Source organism: Anomaloglossus baeobatrachus, chromosome 7 (assembly GCF_048569485.1).
Source record: "Anomaloglossus baeobatrachus isolate aAnoBae1 chromosome 7, aAnoBae1.hap1, whole genome shotgun sequence".
Classification (NCBI taxonomy): Eukaryota; Metazoa; Chordata; class Amphibia; order Anura; family Aromobatidae; genus Anomaloglossus; species Anomaloglossus baeobatrachus.
This window is the reverse complement of record NC_134359.1, coordinates 290,187,589-290,209,653: the sequence shown is the minus strand read 5'-3', so window position 1 is coordinate 290,209,653 and position 22,065 is coordinate 290,187,589. Positions and strand designations below refer to the sequence as shown.

Genomic DNA, 22,065 nt, shown 5'->3' with positions numbered 1-22,065 from the left:
TTTATGCATACTTTTTTATGTTTGTTTTTATGTTCATCATCCAAATCTCCAGCCAATCTGAACCAGCCCGAAACTAAAAGAAAATAAAAAAATATATATATATGTAAAAAAAAAAAAATGCCTCTAACTGTAAACTTTAGGTAACTGCCAAAAAAGAGGCAAGAAGTTTTATTATGGTCGAATTCTGACCAGAGGTGTGACACTCAGCCTTGTCAAATGAGAGTGTTACTAATATCCGTGTTTAATCAATTTCTTTAAGACTGAATTGGCAGATCCGTCTTGGCAGAGACTCCATAAAGTCAATGAGGACCTTCAGAACGAGCTGGAGGCGCAGCATAAGCGTCAGGAGATGCTCAACCATCAGCTGCAGAGCATCAAACACAGTTACGGAGAAGCCAAGGATACCATCCGGCATCATGAGGCTGAGATTATGACTCTTCAAGCCCGACTTAGCAGTGCATCGGCTGAGCTCTCCATGAAAGAGCAAGCTTTGACCAAGCTGAAAGGAGACCTGAAGCTCGAAAAGGAAAAGACTCAAGAAATGCTTGAAGAATGGAAAAATAGTGAAGTGGCGCTAAGCTCTCAGCTTAAGGTCTGCCAGCAGAAGCTTAAAGAAGTCGAGTCCTTGCTTTTGGAAAAAAGACATGAAATTCGAGAGCTGGAAATGCAACAGGCTCTCCAGAAGGACTATCAAAAAGAAGCCCAAAGGTTGCAAGACAAGCTCGCAAGCCTGCAGGCCCAGCTGGATGCGAGCGAACAAGCCCAAATATTAACAGAAGAGAGACTTCAGATGAATTACGAACAGTTGCTAGAAAGCTATGAGAAGGAGAAACAACTATTGATCCTTAATTTGAAGGAAACGGAAGCCCGACTTGTAGAATATGAAGATAAGATCCAAGAGAAAGACCAAGTGATGGAGATTTTGCAGAAGGAGAAGCTCAACGATAGTGCCGAAGTTAGCGTATTAGTTCACCACCTGGAAGAACAGCTGCTGGGGAGGGACGCTGCCATTCAGAGACTGAAAGAATGCATTCAGGAGCTGGAGCTAGAACGAGACCAGCTTAAAACCACGTGTCAAGAAATGGTCCAGCAGATCGCTGGTTCCGACTCCGACATTTCCAGTTTACAAAACAGAATTAAGGTACAAGAAATGGAATATGACCAGTTAAGGAGCTCACTGGAGAAATCGACAGATGATATTCTGAAGGTACAAGAGGCTCTTAGAGCCAAAGAAGAAGAATTAAAAAATGTCTACGATGCTCACAGTAAGCTCATGGGAAAAAAGGATCAAGATATTAACGAAGCGCTCATTAAGATGGCAGCTCTGGGAAGCAGTCTAGAGGATACAGAGATAAAACTGAAAGCCAAAGAGGAGGCTTTGAAAGGCTTGGGTGGGTTGTGTTCGGACTCGCAAGCAAAAGAAATAGAGTCGGTGTATCTTCAGTTAGAAAGCGCAAAGCATAGGATTTCTGAGATGGAACAGTGTTTGCAGGCAGAAAGTGGGGATGTATTTAGTGAAGTGTCAAGAGATGATCCCATGGTGGACGTTGACACTATGGACATAAATGCTTCATTAACAGAAAAAGAACAAGACACGGGAGTAAAAAGACAAAGGATACGGTTCTCTAGTATTCAATGCCAGAGATATGCTCACCTTGATGGCACTGAGAAAACATGGACATGTAGCCCACCGTCCGACCTAAACCAAGAAGGAAGCCTCTCGCCCGAAATGACCGTCCCATGTCAGCCTTCTGGAGCAAATGACTTGGAGAGTTGTCTGTCCATTATCCATTCCCTCGAAACTAAGCTGTATCTAACAGAGGAAAATCTGAAAGATCTAACCCTAAAGCTGGAAAATGAGAAGACCACTCATCAAGAGACCCTTTTAGCTCTGCACAGTCAGTGGGCAAATGCTGAGGCTAGCCTTAGGGAACAGCTCCAAGCTAGTGTAAGTCAGGTCAACTCTATGACAAACCAAATGGAAGAGATCCAAAACGAGAGACTAGGTTGCCCCTCAGATATGACCAAAACACAAATTATATGTGGTTTAGATGCCTGTTGCAATCTCAATAGAGAACTACATGAGGTAGATGAATCGTGCCTAACGTCCTACTCATTGACCAGCATTAAGCACGGTCTGTCAGGCATAATTAAATCACTACAGAGAGCCCTCGGTGATTCATCAGATTGTGAAAATCTGGATAAGGGTTCCCAAGAAGAATCTAAATCGCAGGCTTCTCAGGATCCCATCCATAGACTATCGGAAAAAATAAATTTCCAGGCTCAGTTAATGTATAGAATGATCGAGTCTTTGAGACAACCAACCTCGGAAACTGATCCACAGGAGCGAGGTGAACGGAAGGGAGATCCATCTACAGATTATCTGGTAGAGATGTTTGTAAAAAAAGTCAAGCTAGAGAGAGATTTCTGGGACAGGGTTAATCAGATTGGAATAACTGTTGTGGGGGGTGAAGGGGTGGTGGAGTCTGAATTGAGCCTAAATAAAAGTTCTGATCTTCTCCAAACCCTGACAGACAATACTCTGCTCAAAGCCGAGCTTTTCATGGCCATTCAGAAAACAAAGGCTCTGGAAGCTGATCTTAAGACAGCGGAAGCTGCTCTAGAAGGATTATCTGTGGAAGAAATGAGTGCAAATCTATCTGGGTCTCGGAAATCAGGACCCCACCACGTAACTGACTGTGAACCCTATGGTTCTGAGGACACCAGCATAGCTTGTTTAGAAGAGCTTTCTCTTCATTTAAAGGAAAATGCAGATGAACTACAGAGAATCTCCTGTGCCCTAATGTCCATGTCCCAAGACAAATGTCAAGGAGCTATTGAGTCCCTATTGCAAACGCACCAACAGATCTCTAGCGTTAGTAGTTCTCCCCCACTACTGGTACAAGATGCCGTCGTGCAGGCCCAACTGTGCTATGTTGCTTGTAAAGCGAGGCTTGAATATCAGAGGGAGTTGAGGAGGAGTGTAAATGCTCTGAGCCATAGTCACTCTGAAGCTTTGTCCAAGGTGCATCAAGACTACCAGGAGATGCTACACCAGAAACAGCAAGAACTCTCAGAAGTGATGGAACGAGAGAGAAATGCGGCTGCAGCTGTAACCAGTCAGGTTGAAGATACGGAAAGATTTCTGGGAGAAGCAGAAATAAAATTCCAAGAAACCATGTCCCAGCTTGATGGAGAATACAAGAACGAGATGCAGAACATGATGGAAAGCTGGATGGAACGCGAGAACGAGCTGAAATCGCTGCATCTACAGGTGAATACGAAACTTCAAGCTTCAGAACGAGAAAGAGAAGAAGCGGAAAGGTTTCACTGGGAGAAAATCAAGAATTTAGAGGATCAGTTTCAAGAGCAGATTCAGGAGCTCCAAATTATTCACAGAAATGAAATGAAGACTTTGGAGGATCACTATACTCAAAGCATCCAACAGCTGCAGGATACACTCGATAGCTATCAAAGGGAACCTCCGTACACACCATCTCCGGTGGACTCCACGACTCGCAGTATCGCTTCTGATCAAGAAACAGCTGTTGATGTGGACTCCATGAATGTTCTGAAAGGTCGAATTCTAGAACTGGAAGCCCAGATGAACACTATGAGAGAAGAACTTGAACAGAGACATCCTGAAGACTATATGTCCTCCATAAAGGAGAAATACCAGGCAGACTTTGAGAACTTGAAGGTCCTGTTAGATTACATTACTAAGTCTTATTTTTCTGTCCTCTACTTACAGTTTCTAACTCCCAAAGGGTGACGGGATGCCCTAGACTAAACTTCTGTGACCCTTTCATATCCTACTTTGTTAGTTGGCTTCTTGTACTCAAGAATGCTTTTCTTGTTTTTGTTTCTTTTGGTCTCAGAAAGAAAGAGTAGCCCCCGAAGACTCTAAGATCTTTGGGAAATAGTCATCTTCTCCCAGTCATACAATGTGGCTTAGTTGGTACAACGTCCTGTTTTTGTTTTTACCCATTTTTTTTTCCTGTATCAGCTTGAGACTGAGACCCATTATCACTGCAGGCTCTCGTAGACCATCCCCAATGACTCTGCAATATTATCGTAGGTTTTAAGCCCATCCTACACATTAGATAGCTTTCACCTGAACGATAGTTCATCCATCAGCCATCTCAGCCGGCCCCCCCATACTCAGGAGGACTCATTGTGCGGTTTTCTGAAGGAGTCGTCTTAAGACTTCTCTCTTCAGCAGTCTAAAATCCGACTTGCCCGATCAATATTTTTCCCAACAATAACGTGTCTGAAACTCCCATACACACAGTCAGCCAAACACATCAATATTTGTGGGGGCTCAGACTTTGTTGGCAGAGTCAGTCAAATGTTTACATTAGCCACCCACTAATGTCTATCGGGATAGACATCCACATGGATAGAAATGGATATCTGTCCGATCCATTGCCCTAAACTAAGTAGCACAAGGGCTTCTTAACTAAATTAAATCACACCATTCTTTCTTACGCTACACCTCCATGTGCAGGGGTCATAAATGCACGGACTCCTATAGACCACCCGGCTCTTGTATACAGTGGTCTATTTCTCCATCTAACCTTAGTATCCAGGCCTTACATATGTGTACGTGCCTGTACACTTCTGAGGACATTGCTTCACAATGGACGGAATCATTGTAACTATATAGTGTTGCCCTTGACTTAAAGGTTTATTCCCTATGATAGTTATTACTTATCCAAATAATAGGTAATGACTTATTGTGGACCCCCTTCTCCCCCCGATACTGAGAAACTGGCTTTGAAACACCACAGCCCCATTCATTCTCTATAGGACTGTCGAAGGTGGCAGTGTTGTATACTTTGAGATGTGAAGTGTTATAATACTGCCAATAACCCTTTAACAGGGTTTTAGAGAATTAGGCTTTCACGCAACGTTCCTCTCCCCGTTCAGTGGTCCCGTCCGAACCCTTCGCTGAATTCGGATGTATGCACAGTCTGGGACACTGACTGTAATGGTGCAGATGGTCACCGTGTGCTCTGTCATGCACCATTTTCGGGGTATAGCCTAATTCAAGGCAGACACCCAGATAGACTGCTTCTGGGTGTCTGCCTTTTAGTAAGCATATACCTCCGAAAATGGTGCACAACCAAGCACACAGTGACTCTGTCAGTGGCCCTGTTGGCTCATTTGTCCAAATCCAATTTTGTGGGGGGGTTCTGACGATAGACCTGAACCACTGAATGGGGAGAGGATCGCAGTGTGAAAGCGGCATTAGAGAAACATGGCTGCTGTCTTCTCAAAATAGTGCTGCAGCTAACATTGATACTACCACTGTGAGAAGCCCTTCCATAACCTAAAGCTCCCTGCCCCAGCATTAATTTGTAGCTGCTCTGGCAATATTAAGTCTTCAAGATCGTGCTATTATATAGGCACTTTATGGCAATGTTATGGTACGGCTATTTGGTACTATAATGCTCTCCATTTCTAACTTTTGAAGTTAATAAGACCTCACTCTGTACTATACAGTACCATATTTGGATAGAAGCGAGATGGCAATATTGAATAGTTTGGGTTTAGTTTTTTCCCTTCAGGATGTAGTACGAGACATCTAAGCTGGCCTTTATCTTTTTCAATATTGTATTTTTGTTAGATTTTTTTTTTTCTCTTGATAAGTCTTTTCATGGCTGATAATGGCATCCGAAATATATACAGAGCAAGACTGAAATAATGAAGTTAGCTAGGACCATTCTTTTAATTATTGCCCACTTCTTGTAATCCTCCGGAAAATCCTGTATGTTAGCTTTCACAGGCCTTTAAAGATTCTCCTGTTGAATAATTGGCTTTTGTTTTTAGCTTTATTAGACTTTTTTTTGTTTTTTATCCTTTTATCTAACTGCACCATCGACTTAATGCAACATCAATACCAGGAACAGTAAACGCATGATTTAAGGAGACCCCTCACACCCTTGTCATAATCACATCATTAGTCTGACCCTTCCTGGGTCGGGTTTATCACATCACCCCTTTTGTTCTGTTTAGTTCTTTCCTTCCCCTAATTAGTTAGTGAAATCTAGGACTTTGATGAAATCTACTTGTCACTCAAGAAGTTCTCCTCAAACTAAAACCCCCTGAACTTTCTTGTTTCCCATCTCGTTTTCTTCTTAGTTACTCAGACGTGTTAAGGTGGCCATACACATTAGGTACAAGTAGGTTGATGGTCAACTGTTCGTTAGGCTGGAGCCGCCATACACCTTTTATTCCATATCGATCGCACAAGTCTAATGATATCAACAACAATTCCTTTTAAATTGTCTTGGTAATGATGTTTAATGAAGAGATCTTGGGCCTTTTTTTTCAAACTTCTTCGACTTTTTTACTAAGTCGATCTATAATTGTTGTATTTCACTTGACGAACAACTGTCTTCGTGAAATTGGTCTATTTTGACAGTCTTTAGACTTTTAAGCCAGATATTTGGGAAGTTTTTCAGAACTGATCAAAGTTCTTTTCTTGGGTGACACCTTCGAGGATTTCATTCGACTTTCAAAGCTGTTGGCGTTCGACGCTTTCAAAGCTGTTATCTTTCCAGGCTTCTGAGGCTTACATTCGGCTTTCAAAGCGGTTGGCTTTCGAAGCGGTTGGCTTTCGAAGCGGTTGGCTTTTATTCGGCTTTCGAAGCTGTTGGCTTTCATTCGGCTTTTGAAGCGGTTGGCTTTCGAAGCGGTTGGCTTTCATTCGGCTTTCGAAGCGGTTGGCTTTCCTTCGGCTTTCGAGGCGGTTGGCTTTCATTCGGCTTTCGAAGCGGTTGGCTTTCGAAGCAGTTGGCTTTTATTCGGCTTTCGAAGCTGTTGGCTTTCATTCGGCTTTCGAAGCGGTTGGCTTTCGAAGCGGTTGGCTTTCATTCGGCTTTCGAAGCGGTTGGCTTTCGAAGCGGTTGGCTTTCATTCGGCTTTCGAAGCGGTTGACTTTCGAAGCGGTTGGCTTTCATTCGGCTTTCGAAGCGGTTGGGTTTCCTTCGGCTTTCGAGGCGGTTGGCTTTCGAAGCGGTTGGCTTTCGAAGCGGTTGGCTTTCGAAGCGGTTGGCTTTCGAAGCGGTTGGCTTTCGAAGCGGTTGGCTTTCGAAGCGGTTGGCGGCTTTCATTCTGCTTTCAAAGCGGTTGGCTTTCATTTGGCTTTCAAAGCGGTTGGCTTTCATTTGGCTTTCAAAGCGGTTGGCTTTCGAAGCGGTTGGCTTTCATTCGGCTTTCGAAGCGGTTGGCTTTCATTCGGCTTTCGAAGCGGTTGGCTTTCATTCGGCTTTCGAAGCGGTTGGCTTTCCTTCGGCTTTCGAGGCGGTTGGCTTTCATTCGGCTTTCGAAGCGGTTGGCTTTCGAAGCGGTTGGCTTTCGAAGCGGTTGGCTTTCATTCGGCTTTCAAAGCGGTTGGCTTTCATTCGGCTTTCGAAGCGGTTGGCTTTCGAAGCGGTTGGCTTTCATTCGGCTTTCGAAGCGGTTGGCTTTCCTTCGGCTTTCGACGCGGGTGGCTTTCGGAGCGGTTGGCTTTTGAAGCGGTTGGCTTTCATTCTGCTTTCGAAGCGGTTGGCTTTCCTTCGGATTTCGAGGCGGGTGGCTTTCGGAGCGGTTGGCTTTCGAAGCGGTTGGCTTTCATTCTGCTTTCGAAGCGGTTGGCTTTCCTTCGGCTTTCGAGGCGGGTGGCTTTCGGAGCGGTTGGCTTTCGAAGCGGTTGGCTTTCATTCTGCTTTCGAAGCGGTTGGCTTTCATTCGGCTTTCGAAGCGGTTGGCTTTCATTCGGCTTTCGAGGCGGTTGGCTTTCATTCGGCTTTCGAGGCGGTTGGCTTTCGAGGTTGGTTGGCTTTCCAGGCTTTCGAAGATTTTCTTTCCATATTTTCATCTTTTGATCACGTAGGACGCCATAGACTTCACACCCGTATAGATAGCTGTTGGCCAATTAATGTTTTTGTTCATGAATCCTCAGACTTTCCTGTAATATCTTTGGCCATCTTAATTCATGGCTGGTTGTCTGTCACAATTTTTCCAATTTTTAGACCCTTCCTCATTGATCAATCCATTTATATCAGCTCTGTCTCCCTCTTCTGCTCTGATTTCTTTAGTGGCTCAAGACGTAGCATTATTTTAAAATCTTTTTCCATTTACAGGCGACATGTGAACGAGGCTTTACTGCCATGGAGGAAACTCATCAAAAGAAGATTGAGGACCTACAGAGGCAGCACCATCGAGAGCTGGAGAAGTTGCGGGATGAGAAGGATCGTCTCCTAGCAGAAGAGACTGCAGCCACCATATCGGGTACGTGACTGACTGCCAACCGTGATATTCTATACTAGTCGTTGGGGACGTTTTCTAATTACCACATTTTCAGGTTTGTAAGACGCATCCCCCCCCCCCCCAAAAAAACTGAGGGAATAATGGGGGTGCGTCTTAGAAACCGCATATGGTTTACTGGGACGGCAATGGTGGCGCAGGGTTGGCGATATGGGGGGCTCGGAGGGTGTGCCATTGCAGTGGAGCAGCTCAGGAGGGTCAGTGTGCGGCAGCGGAGGGTTGGCGATACTGCGGGCTCTTGGGGTGTCGCGGCGGACGACGCCAGTGATCTGCGGGCTGCTTTGACTCGCTGGAGGTTGACGCGATGGATTTCAAGAAAATGGCTGCGGAAGCCAATCTGCACAGGCGCCGCCTCCGCGGCCTTTTTCTTGAAGTCCATCGTCAACGGCCGGTGATTCAATGGAGCCAACAGTATGCCGACAGATCAATGGCGCTCACCGCCGTGACACCCCACGAGCCCGCAGTATGGCCGACCTGCCACACACTGACTCTCTTGAGCCGCGACACCCCTTCCTCCAAGACCGCAGCATCGCCGACTCTCTTGAGCAGCGACACCCCCTCCTACGAGCCAACAGCATCGTGACCCTCTTGAGCTGCAACACCCCCGAGCTCGCAGCATCGCCTACCCTGCCTTCTGTGACCTTCCTGAGCCACTCCACGACCGCCGCTCCTCCCTGGCGAGCTAATATAAGAGGCACTAGGATTATAAGACGGACCCTCATTTTAACAGTAAAAAAATTTTTCCCCATTTTCCTTCTTCAAATTTGGGGTGCGTCTTATAAAACGTGAAGTACGGTTCATTATGCTCTTCGTTCAGCCAGCTTTGCCTCACTTAATATTTTCACTCTTTCAGCCATTGAAGCAATGAAAAATGCCCACCGCGAAGAACTTGAGCGAGAGCTGGAGAAATCCCATCGATCTCAAGTCAGTAGCATCAATGCGGACGTGGAGTCACTGCGGAGGCAGTATCTGTAAGTTCTCCCCCTGGCACTTTCTTGTCTAATCGTTGTTCCTTTCCTCCTTGTACTTGTGTAAGATTTTCTCTTTATGTATGACTGATCTGAATTTGGTAGTGTCCTGACGTGCAGACTCCCATTAAGGTTAATGAGGTTCTTCTTGCAGGGAAGAGTTGCAGTCTGTGCAGAGGGAGTTGGAAGTCCTCTCCGAGCAATATTCTCAGAAGTGTCTGGAGAATGCCCACCTTGCTCAGGCCCTGGAGGCAGAACGCCAAGCTCTACGCCAGTGTCAGAGAGAGAACCAAGAGCTCAATGCACACAACCAGGTTAAACCCCTAACGTAGCTGCCTCTTCCTTTATTTTTCGAGCCTCCCCACTCTGCGCAGTGCCTAGCTTTACACACATTTTGTGTTTTTGTTGTGTTTACAGGAGCTGAATAATCGTCTGGCCACTGAGATAACGCGGCTTCGAAATCTGGTAACCGGAGATGGAGGGGAGGTATCTCCTCTCACCCAGGGAAAGGATGTCTATGAGTTGGAGGTAAAGCCATGTCATTCCAGCTCTAACTATATTAGAAAGCCCAATTCACACAAGCTAATTTTAACCACCCCCCCCCCCCAAAAAAAAAGCGTTGCTTGCATCCCGGTTACACGGAACCAGGAACTGTGCTGTGATTTTTATTTTAGCACCATAGTCGTCTTGCATTATTGGTCTTGTGTTTCCCACGTTTCTGATGCCCACATTGGGTCCTGTTCTCAATGTCCGCTGTGTTTTCCAGGTCCTGTTACGTGTGAAGGAGTCTGAGATCCAATACCAGAAGCAAGAGATCAGCTCCTTGAAGGATGAGCTGCAGACAGCTCTGAGGGTAGGAGATGCAGCCCTTACTCATGTCTTGACATCAATCCGACCTGTGCTTTGTAAAGCCGTAACAATAAAGTAATCTTTACCCTCCATTTATCGGAGGCTGAGGCTATGAACTTACGTTGTTGTAACGCTTTCATTCTTTTACTGTCGCCATAAGGATAAGAAATACGCCAGCGATAAATACAAGGACATCTACTCTGAGCTGAGCAACGTGAAGGCCAAGGCCGAGTGTGACATCAGCCGGCTAAAGGAGCAGCTGAAAGCCGCCACCGAGATGTTGGGGGACAAATCTCCTGAGAATGCATCGGTGTCTGGATATGGTGAGCGAGAAAACATAGTAACGACTGTCCTGTGTTGTTCATGGGGTGGTGGATGGTTTTCTTTTTAGTGATATGCAACCATAGACAAACTTGTTAGAGTTCAAAATGTAAGGATTAACTTAAAGGGATCCAGTCATGTCGATAGAGAGACATATATATATATATATATATATATATATATATATATATATATATATATATATATATATATATATATATATATATATATCTATTATATTGATATAGATATAGATAGATATATTTATTTTAGATATATATACCATATTTTTCGGATTATAAGACGCACTTTTCCTCCCAAAACTTTGGGAGGAAAATGAGGGGTGCATCGTAAAATCAAAATGTAGCTTACTGGGGGGTTGTGCAGAGGGGTCAAAGGAGGCAGGCAGATGCTCCGAGCAATGCACTGTGCTGCCAGCGTTCTGTGCATCGGGCAGCGCCGCTCTGTTCTGTTTGGAGCCGCTCCGTTCTGCTCTGTGCACGGCTGATTCGTCCTGCTCGGCTGCTCAGTGCACGGCTGCTCCGTCCTGCTCAGCTGCTCTGTGCACGGCTGCTTCGTCCTGCTCGGCTGCTCTGTGCACGGCTGCTCCGTCCTGCTCGGCTGCTCTGTGCACGGCTGCTTCGTCCTGCTCAGCTGCTCTGTGCACGACTGCTTCGTCCTGCTCAGCTGCTCTGTGCACGGCTGCTCCGTCCTGCTCAGCTGCTCTGTGCACGGCTGCTCCGTCCTGCTGGGCTGCTCTGTGCACGGCTGCTTCGTCCTGCTGGGCTGCTCTGTGCACGGCTGCTCCGTCCTGCTCGGCTGCTCTGTGCACGGCTGCTCCGTCCTGCTGGGCTGCTCTGTGCACGGCTGCTCCGTCCTGCTGGGCTGCTCTGTGCACGGCTGCTCCATCCTGCTCAGCTGCTCTGTGCACGGCTGCTTCGTCCTGCTGGGCTGCTCAGTGCACGGCTGCTTCGTCCTGCTGGGCTGCTCTGTTCACGGCTGCTCCGTCCTGCTGGGCTGCTCTGTGCACGGCTGCTCCATCCTGCTCAGCTGCTCTGTGCACGGCTGCTTCGTCCTGCTGGGCTGCTCCGTCCTGCTTGGCTGCTCTGTGCACGTCTGCTCCATCCTGCTCAGCTGCTCTGTGCACGGCTGCTTCGTCCTGCTGGGCTGCTCTGTGCACGGCTGCTCCGTCCTGCTGGGCTGCTCTGTGCACGGCTGCTTCGTCCTGCTGGGCTGCTCTGTGCACGGCTGCTTCGTCCTGCTGGGCTGCTCTGTGCACGGCTGCTTCGTCCTGCTGGGCTGCTCCGTCCTGCTTGGCTGCTCTGTGCACGGCTGCTCCGTCCTGCTCGGCTGCTCTGTGCACGGCTGCTCCGTCCTGCTCGGCTGCTCTGTGCACGGCTGCTTCGTCCTGCTGGGCTGCTCTGTGCACGGCTGCTTCGTCCTGCTGGGCTGCTCAGTGCACGGCTGCTTCGTCCTGCTGGGCTGCTCTGTGCACGGCTGCTTCGTCCTGCTGGGCTGCTCAGTGCACGGCTGCTCCGTCCTGCTGGGCTGCTCTGTGCACGGCTGCTCCGTCCTGCTCGGCTGCTCTGTGCACGGCTGCTCCGTCCTGCTCGGCTGCTCTGTGCACGGCTGCTCCGTCCTGCTCGGCTGCTCTGTGCACGGCTGCTCCGTCCTGCTCGGCTGCTCTGTGCACGGCTGCTCCGTCCTGCTCGGCTGCTCTGTGCACGGCTGCTCTGTTCTGCTCAGGTGCTCCATCACCAGCCCCGCGCAGAGCGGAGCGGAGTCGCCGGCCCCGCGCAGAGCAGCAGCCGCAGTGAGTATCTGGGCCCACCTCTATACTACTTGCAGTACTCCAGTACCGCCCCTGCCTCCTGTGACCCCCGCTCCTCTGCAGGCCCCCCTCCCTGGTAAGACATCACTAGATTATAAGTGGACCCCATATTTTTTTTTTTACCTTTTTTTTTTTTTTTCCCTCCAAATTTGTGATGCGTCTTATAATCCGATGCGTCTTATAAAACGAAAAATACGGTATATAGTTATCTCTCTAACATGTTAGTCCTGGACATTACATCATTTTAAAACAATTGGGGGGGTGGTTTAATATCAAAAAACGACATGACAGGAAGCCTTTAAGTCACCTTCTAGTTTTTAACATTGTTTTTCTACAAATATGAGAGTGTAACTTATAATAGTCATCTCCATGGCTTCCTCAGGCCCTATCCTAATATTAATTGTTCAGCCCATGGATGATGCGCCAAAGAATATTTTAATACTTTTTTCAGATATCATGAAATCTAAGAGCAACCCAGATTTCCTGAAGAATGACCGGTCGACCATCAACAGACAGCTGCGGAACATCAGGTCCAAGGTAGGCGCGCTCCTGTGCTCCAGGGACAGCGAGATATTATACGTGATCTGTCAGCCTGATGGATCTCAGGTGATATGGAGGTCTGTGTGAATGCTATTGAAGAAGAAATAGTATTTCTCCATCCCTGGCAATTACGCCATTTTTATATTACTTGGGTCAACACCTAACCTGAGGGTTCCTGCTGTATGCCGCAGCTTTCTCCAAGTCAGACCTCCGTGGCACCTGACGTCTCTCTGCCGTACAGAGGCACGTTACTTGTATACCCAAGTGTTTAGAAATATTTTTTAACAGGATTCGGAAATTATATAAAATTTAGGTCTACAAATATAAAACCTTTTCGGCCCCCTTTGCCCGTTCCTTGGACTTGTCCATTTCTAAATGACCTGTTTTTTTGTAACTTGTTTTTCAAAACCCCGATCGTCCCCCATTTATCCTGCCTGATCCTTGTGATTTTATCTCCCTAGTTGGTCACACCGTATAGATCATAATTGTCTGCCTGTTAGTAAGTATATGTGAGTGGTCTTCATCTCACTATGTCCGTGCAGGATCCCTGCATGATATCACACGTTCCCCCGGTTTTTACGTGGTCAGGGGGTGATGGGAAGGGAATCGGAGCTCTTGTCACATGGGATTCATGCGCTTTCTTTGTCTGTCTGTGTCTGTGTGTCCCTTTTTTTTTTGTCCATGGAAGTCCGTAATTGAGCAGGTCTCATGGGATAACTGAAAAGTTCCACGTACCAGGTTCCCTGACATGTAGGTAAAAACAAAACCAATGAGGCCACCATACTCTGCATGCACAACTTTTCTCTCCATCCTGAGTGCCGTCACCGCCGGCCTGTCCCTTTTCTTATATAGCCTGTAATTTTCACTGTGAAAAAAATATTAACACAGAAGATGATGGCACATTTCCCAGAAACGTCCATGTTAAAATTTATGGATTTAGGTAAGGGTTGTCCAGGAATCGGGATAGGTCCTCAATATCCAACCTGACGCCCCCACCGATCCGCGGTTGTGGCCGGATGTACAGAGCCGCGACAGCACAGCTCCATACACTGTGTGGTGGCCGTTACCGGTACTGCACCTCAGCTCCTATTGACGTGATCGGCCACTACACAGTGTATGGAGCTACATCAATCCACGGTGGGTCACCACAGGGAAACATTGTGATGTGTTTTGTCCTTACGAGACTGTCAGTTCGGTGTCTCCACATCCCATACTCCTTAACGTGCCCTAAAACCTCATCCTGTTCTGTACCCTTCTCCAAATGTAGGGCTACCTCCCTAACATTCATCCTCTTTTTGTGTTAGTTTACTGTACGATCCTACATCCCCCAGTATGTAATGCAGAATAAAGCCCTTTGTGCAGTTAATGATGGGGGGGGGCGCGTTATGGACAGACGAGGCTTGGTGTTGGGGTTCAGTCTTCTCTAATTCTTGATGAACCTGAACACTTTCAGACTCTTGCGTTTTGGTAGTTGGCCCGTAGAGGCGTGCCTTCAGCTACGACGGGTGCGCTTACATATAAAGTGAGGTGGTCACTCAATCATGGCTTTTTCTATTCATGTCAGCAAGCGTAGATGTGCCATGAGATGGGGAAATTCAAGTGGAAGAAAGGGAATTTTATTTTGCAAAATTTTTCGTTTTAGAAGATGCACCCCAAATTTAGAGGGGGGGGAAAAAAAATATGGGGTCCGTCTTCTAATCCGGTAGTGTCTTACAGGAGGATCAGCAGTGGTGGAGCAGGAGGCATGTGCGGTGCAAGAGTAGGGCAATGCTGCGGGCGGTGCAGCGGGGTGTCCCAAATGCTCGCTGCGAGACGGGAGGAACATCCAGAAACTGTTGGCGGTGCAGGCTTCAAAGAAATGGTGCCCGGAGTCGGCGTGTGCGCAGATAAAGCTCTCAGCTCAAGATCTCATCTGCGCATGCGCCACCTACGGCCTATTGATCTGCCAGCAGTGGACTTTAGGAAAATGGCGCCAGGAGGTGGCACGTTCTCATATATGATCTTGGGCTGGTTATTGAGCTAATAGCGCAATTTGCGCACGTGCCGACTCTAGGCGCCATTTTCCTAAAGTCCGCTGTTGGGAGATCAATAGGCCGTAGGTGGCGCATGTGCAGATGAGATCTTGAGCTGAGAGCTCCATCTGCGCATACAACTACTCCGGGCGCCATTTCTTTGAAGCCTGCAGCGCCGATAGTTTCTGGATGTTCCTCCTATCGGCGCTGCAGGCTTCAAAGAAATGGCGTCCGGAGTTGTCATATGCGCAGATGGAGCTCTCAGCTCAAGATCTCATCTGCGCATGCGCCGCCTACGGCCTATTGATCTCCCAACAGCGGACTGTAGCAAAATGGCGCCTAGAGTCGGCGCGTGTGCAAATTGAGCTATCGGATCAATGACCAGCTCAAGATCATATATGCGAACGCGCCACCTCCTGGCGCCATTTTCCTAAATTATGCTGCTGGCAGATTAATAGGCCATAGGCGGCGCATGCGCAGATGAGATCTTGAGCTGGGTGCTCCATCTGCGCACGCGCCAATATTTGAAGCTCACACCACTGACATTTCAGGACAACAGCCCTTGCCTCACAGCCCGCAGCATAGCGCACCGCCCCTGCCTCCTGTGACCCCCTCTCCCGGACTTCCCTGTAAGCTACATTCGGCTTATAAGTCGCACCCCTCATTTTGCTCCCATACTTTTGGGAGGAAAAGTGCGCCTTATAGTTCGAAAAATGCGGTAAATGTGTCTTCATATAAGTATCAGCATTAGGGTGTGATACACACACGGTTGGTGGTTGGTAAAGTCTGCTTTATCAAGGTGGGTCATGGGCAGATTTTGGCAATATGCCACTTTTATCTGGCTGAGCGGGTCCAATTTTACTAACTGTAATATTATCCCTCCAGTAAACTGAGTGTTTCACGTAGGACACTGACATTAGATTAGTAAAAATATAGCTGTAAAGTGTTGATTCTAGGTGTATAAATAGGAAAAAAAAAATCTGGCTGAGGTTTTCGGTGCCTTCCTAGTTAACTAGATAGAACTCCTTTTTAATGTTTTGACAGCTCGACAGGCTGAAAAGACCTATGGCCATTATCATGAGGCACGATGGTTATTTTAGACCCTGAACTTTTTGGAATTTAGCAATTATTTATTATTATAGGGCCATTTATTCCATGGCACTTTACAAGAAATGCATCTTTTTTTGTTCCCAACGGGATTGTAACACACACACCCTCCAACACTAATAATTGTCACCTAACCCCGAGCTGGCCCACGGCTATGGTCTCTCTTCACGTACGGTTTTTTGCACTCATTTTCCTCACATCCATCTGTCATATGTGACCCTCCTACCGATACACCCCTGTCGTTTCTTCAGCATGCAGAACTAATCTCACTCCATTTTGTGTGTGCTCACACCCCTGGCACTTTGCTCTCTTGTGTCCCTTTGTCCTAACACTTGCCGTTTTTTTTTTCTCCCACAAACGCAGAGCCTGAAGGAGGGGCTGACAGTCCAGGAGCGCCTTAAAATCTTCGAATCCCAGGACTACAAGAAACACTAACGTCTCCCGATTTCTGCTGCGTGTCTCTAGGACGTGGAGCAGAGATGCACTGCCCCGGATCCATCGGGCCTCAGGGGACTCTGATGTGCAGCTCTCTGCATGTCACCACGTGGCTCTTGAAATGTGCAAGACCATTCAGGTGTTGAAATGGTTAATTCCTGTGGGTACTTCTCCAGCTCAATGTCTTTCCCTAACCCTCTCCCCTTTTCTTGCTCCAGGATTAGGGCACATTAACTCGCCTTCTCCCATCTTTGTCAGAGCTTTAACTCTCATTCAGAATTGTCAGTATTAAGGCACCGCTGCCGATCAATAAGCTATCAGGTGTGACCCACGACATTGGACCTTTCGGGCCTCGTGCCGGCCCCATTGTGCCCGCTGTCTGCAGGAGAAGGGCTGAATCGCGGACATGGAAATGTGACAGGGCTACCTGCTAGGGTACAATCGGCACAAATCCCCTCACTCTCCCCCGACAATGTATGTAGTTATTTATAGAGGTGTTTGTGTGTAAAGTATGTGTACAGGAGGCGAACGGCTTCATCCTGCTCCTTTTTAATATTGCTGTGAATACTGTTCTCTAATATATGCTCGATGCAGAAGATTCTGGTGCTCTCTTGTCCTCCACTCGTCCTCTTTTACGACAGGTAATAGCGCTGACCAGGCAGTCACGTGGCTTGCTGTATCGATAATGCTGTGACATCAGTTCAGGATTCAAGTTCCCGCCGATTGTGGCATCTCCACCTTAGCGACAAGTGGCCGGACCAGTAATTTCCCTAAAGTTTAGCGCACAAGTATCTTTTTTTTTTTTGCCTATTCGAGCATGAGTATTTTTTGCAATCTATCCTTAGACAAGACAGTACCTGTCGTTTTGGAAATATAACTAGCGTCCAGTACTAAATATTCTCCTTTTTTAATTTGGAAATTTAGTTATTTTTTTCAACCAAGGCCTTGACGTAGATTGAAAAGGAATGGAAAACGTAAAGGAAGGACTTGGACATTTCCTTTCTCTCGGATCCACTTCTGGCTCAAAAAAACGTGGGGTTTCCAGTACGATGACTAAAATAGCAATCCTAAATGATGTTATTTCTTATGGGAGCTTCACTTTTGGGCAGCAGAGCAGAGTAATATTGGATTATGTTGATTCCCCTGTGGTTTATCTGTAAACAGGATCCAGAATACAGTACGTAAAGCCGTAGGGACTTTTCTTGTCTTTTGCGGTCCTCGGTTTGTCTCTTGTAATGTGGCTTTATTACAGTTTCGTCTTCCCTTTTTTGGGTTGTACCCAATTCCATGGAAAGGTAGCCCATCCATCCACCAAGAACCGTTGATATCGCAATGCATTTCATGGGCCCAAGTAATATTAGTGAAAATGCATCTTATCCATTCACTGGCTCTTGGTCGATGAGAAGGGCTTGTTCTCAACACTTTGCTGATACGGTAGCCGTATGGACTGGCACTGTTGGGCGCTGACTTTTCCCGCACGGCTCCTAGAAGGATTTGGCAGGTGATACTAAGTTGGAAATTGTACATTGTGATGTCATTGACCAGATCGTGGTGTCGTAAAGTGACTTAGTGTGAAGGTTTGTGGTATGTTTTTTTTTTTGTATATTAATGTACATGGTTGTTTTTCAGAATGTTTGTTTTACTTTTGCATTGGAAAATGTGTTTTTTTTGGAGGTTTATGGAGAGGATACAACCTGTGACATTGTATCCTATAGCCTCCTAAGAGAATAAGGTGGTCTCCTCTGGCACTTAAAGGGGTTTTGTGTTCAACAAGCAATTCCCTTTTGAAGGGAACGTTGTATATCTCAATCCAGACGAGTGTCCAAAGGGGCTGGGAAACGATGAATTGAGGCTTAAGGAAGGTGACCGGTGTGTCATTGTTACGTGCAGTCCTGTGATAGTATGTACGCCGATGGTTGTGACGGCAGAGCGGAGCTGACCGCTGTTTGAGAAGTTTTAGCTATAAGCCTGCGGGTCGAATGGTGAAAAATCAGTACACGCCTCCATATAGATATTTGTAGGTTATTTTCTTGTATTAATGCTTCATAATATAAAAATATTTTTGCTTCATTAGAGGGGGTTATTGTAACAACACTGTCATCTTGCTCACAAAACATCGGATGTCCCCGCTTCCCGTTTCGTGACATTTGCTCTTCTTCTAGCGCCACCTTGTGTCTAGTTGCTGTTACTGCCGAAAAAGGGAATTGAGAGAAACTTTAGGTATCCAATGCTCCTTGATGTCAAACACTGACATGGTCAGAATAACGTCTTGCTCAGCTATAGGGCTAATTGAGAGTCACAGAACCCCGCCCCCCCCCCCCCCCCCCCAATAATTACCTTAGCAATTGTTTCACTGATTTATTTTTTCAAGTAGTTCCTAGTCGCTTGTTATCTTCGCAATAGACCTTTTTGTCTTCCGTTTTCAGTGTGCTTGTGTTGATACTGACATGTTTTGTGTTCTGGTCCCTGGGGTATCAAAAATCTCCACCAGGTGATGTAAGAACAGAGTAAATACGCTGGTCTGAATCGGGACTGTCACTTTCTTGTCGCATATGTTCTTTATATGCCACCGCCATGAACTGATCACATGCATTTCGCCGGCAATCCTTTATCTGCCTCTTCAGTCCGAGTACTTGAGGGTGACCCCGATTTTCAGGCGTCTTGCATAATCTGTAAACTTCTGTTTAGAAACATCACAGCAAACCCGGAGTGTCCAGTTCCTTCTTTGTATACATAGTATACACACATTTCTTCCTTTTAAAGGGGCGTTTGAGGGGCAGAGGGTTTAACCCTGTCATGTACTAGTGTGTATATGGTCGTAATGTATTTAGTTTTTTTTTTTTGCAATTCACCCCCTTCTCCTGCAGGACGGCGGCCCTTAGGACCTCTGTGAAGGTAGAGTTAGTGCATGCGCAGGTCCCAGCTAGAAATCACCTGTCTGTTTTAAATGCCAGATAATTTAAGAAAACCTGTATAGTATTCAGAACACACTTTGTACATATTTCTTATTTCCAGAGATAGTGAGGTTTGTGTCTCTGACTTGTGTTTTTAATCCTAAAACTTCCGGACGTTTTTTTTTTTTTTTGTTCTTCTTTAAATCTTGTGGATTGAGTGTAACATTTGGAGTTAAATGACCCTTGTAAGTTTTTTTGATAATGTTTTAGAACCTCACCGAATGTGAGTCCTGCATTTTTCTGTCCCATGTAATATATATATAAATATACGTTGTAGAGGATTGTACAGCCGGCCTCTGACCAGTATTCCACATTCCTCCGAGTATGCGCCTGGATCCTCTTTCCGGGGGAGACCGGGGGCGCCAGCTGCTTAAGTTAACGGAGTCTTCTGTTGCCCGTGGGTTCTGCAGCGTCGATTTTAAGAGGAGATAATGTTTTGTGTAATATGTAAATAACACACACACTTTTCTTTTTTTTTTTCTCCTCTCCTGTAACATAATCCAGGTCTTGGTTTATGACTGTTTCGGCTCCGTTGCTGCCAGTGCCCCTACATTTTATAACCGGTTCTGGCAGCAAATGGGTGTAGGTGCCGCTATGGACCTTATGCACTGTTCTGCCGTACAACATATTCAACCAAAAGGTCGTTGTACCTGCAATTGTGGTGTATGAGAAGAAGACCACGCCGGCTTGTCTGGTTCGTCCACATTTTGTTAGGTCACGATATTAAAAATAATGTTTCTTCTAGATATTTATCCAGAAAACACTATGATAATGATGTGGTTCTAGCGCTGGCAATGCAAAGGGGCCCCCATGAAAGGGCTCGAGGATCAGATGGTAGTGACTTGCACTTCTTGTAGTCTCCAGCATCTTCAGTCATCACCCATTGTAGCACTTGGATTGCAGGCAGACCGCCATAGTCACTATAGCTGCGGATGAACTATATGTTCCGGCATTTCCTGTCTAGACTTGTAGTGCGGTGGGATGCCTCTCTTTAATTATATAGAGCTACCCCGCCTCCTACCATCTGCCTTGGCCACACCTTGTGCACCCCCTCCCCTAGGGGCGCTCACTGGACAGCCCAATAAAATATGCAAGAAACACCCCAACTCCAGAAAAGACAGGGATACCAGAGAGACACCGTTCTTCTGTCTGGATAGATTGATGTCGTTCTCAAAATTACTTTTACTTTTTATTATTGTTTTTTATGATGCCCGTTGCTGTCTTCTGGTTCGGTATACCCTCCGGTACTGGCACAGTTTTGTTCACCGGGACTGTGCCGGCAGCAAATGGGCTTAAAATCACATTAATGTTCTTGTCTCTCAGTACAACATATAGTATGAATGCTTTTCATATTTTCTTTTTTCCTCCTCTTTTACTTGTGGTGATATCTTAAGTTCCTTCCTCGATTTTTGCCTGTTCCCTGCAGCTCACTTCGGTCACGTTATTTCTTCCCGCCGGATGCGTGCGACTCGCTAGGTTCCTGTGGATGTAGCTGATCATTTTTATTTTGTAAATATTACCTAACTTTACATAAACTATATCGTAATAAACTATTTTTGCACCACCCTTTACACGCTGTCTGTGTAACTTTCTGCAAAATGTAACAAACTTCCATCATGCCGCATTGTGGGAATGTAAATTTATACATCTGACTTTGAAGTTTCTATTACGATCTAAGACTTCAATGATTGAAATGTAAAGGAGTCTGGGTCTTACCACAGTAACAGATGCTAGAACAGCTCACCAAAACTCTCTCACACTTAATGGCATTATTCATGGGTTCTGTCACCATGTTTTAATCTACTGCCCAAAGGCAGCAAATTGTTGTCACTCTTCCTGATCTACTGGGAACCAGCTTGGGAAGATGGAGCTAGTGTGTGAATGCAAGCAAATCTTTTAAAGAGTTAAAACTACATTTCCCAGCAGCACCCTGCTTCTCCTCAGTGCTGCAGACTTCTCCCTCAATCTCCAGCGTGCGTCTGACAAGTACCACCTGCGTTGATGAGCTCAGATCTGTGCTGAAAGCTTGATGAATGAGCTGTGTCTGCCATGCTTGCCTCAGCTGTTGTCAACCACAATTAAACATATCAAACTAATCTAAATGTAGGAGGTATGGAATCAACCTGTACACAACTCTGCCAGCCCAAGTTTATCTTCAGCCTCCTACATAAATATATCCCTATTAATTATATAAAACTATAAAGGCAACTAAAGTATTCTCCTTGACAAACCTTCATGAACTATAAAGCTGACATCCATAGTGCTGATTCTAATCCTGACACTATCTGCTATTCACGGTGTTGCTGGAGCTCTTTCCCCTCCCTTCTGGGACGTTTTGTCACAGATCAGGGGCCATGGCCTGTTCCTGGCCTCTAGTAACAGTCAGCCCCCCTAATAACATCTTTCCATTCAGCCTGAGATCAAGGAAACTGGCCAGCCCCTGCCAAACTCTGCCTACCACAACTGTCCCTCGTCCCCTTCAGAGCCATGCCTGCGAGTTTTACAGCTTCTTTATTGTAGTCCTAGCACCTTCTACACTCCTAGATATGTCATAAAGAAGCTTTGCAAATGCAGGTTGCAACCAACTGCTGTTTAAGCCGTAACATTGTACAATGGATCATGTCATATGTCAGGCAAGAGGCAAAGCACTGATTGACATGTCAGAATTATTTATTTCATGGAGCTTTGTGTGTGAAAAAGGGTGTACATAATAAAAACAAGGACAAGAAACA

At 46.3% G+C, this 22,065-nt stretch overlaps 1 protein-coding gene across 13 annotated transcripts in view; it reads left to right on the top strand.

Annotated features, from left to right (window-relative positions):
* The window catches only part of MPRIP (myosin phosphatase Rho interacting protein), a 103,000-nt gene extending 82,096 nt beyond the window's left edge, over positions 1 to 20,904 (top strand). For 5 of the 13 annotated variants that reach the window (XM_075318398.1, XM_075318393.1, XM_075318390.1 and 2 more), the window contains 9 exons: positions 260 to 3,700; positions 8,133 to 8,280; positions 9,170 to 9,287; positions 9,439 to 9,598; positions 9,702 to 9,812; positions 10,051 to 10,137; positions 10,294 to 10,456; positions 12,737 to 12,822; positions 16,308 to 20,904. In XM_075318398.1, the coding sequence (XP_075174513.1) occupies positions 260 to 3,700; positions 8,133 to 8,280; positions 9,170 to 9,287; positions 9,439 to 9,598; positions 9,702 to 9,812; positions 10,051 to 10,137; positions 10,294 to 10,456; positions 12,737 to 12,822; positions 16,308 to 16,379 (4,386 nt within the window). In that variant the 3' untranslated portion in view covers positions 16,380 to 20,904. Of the gene's footprint in view, positions 1 to 259; positions 3,701 to 8,132; positions 8,281 to 9,169; positions 9,288 to 9,438; positions 9,599 to 9,701; positions 9,813 to 10,050; positions 10,138 to 10,293; positions 10,457 to 12,736; positions 12,823 to 13,286; positions 13,335 to 13,513; positions 13,580 to 16,307 lie in introns of those variants that run through there. The other 8 variants (XM_075318402.1, XM_075318401.1, XM_075318391.1 and 5 more) reach the window with 7 other exon arrangements.
* Positions 20,905 to 22,065: the final 1,161 nt, after the last annotated feature.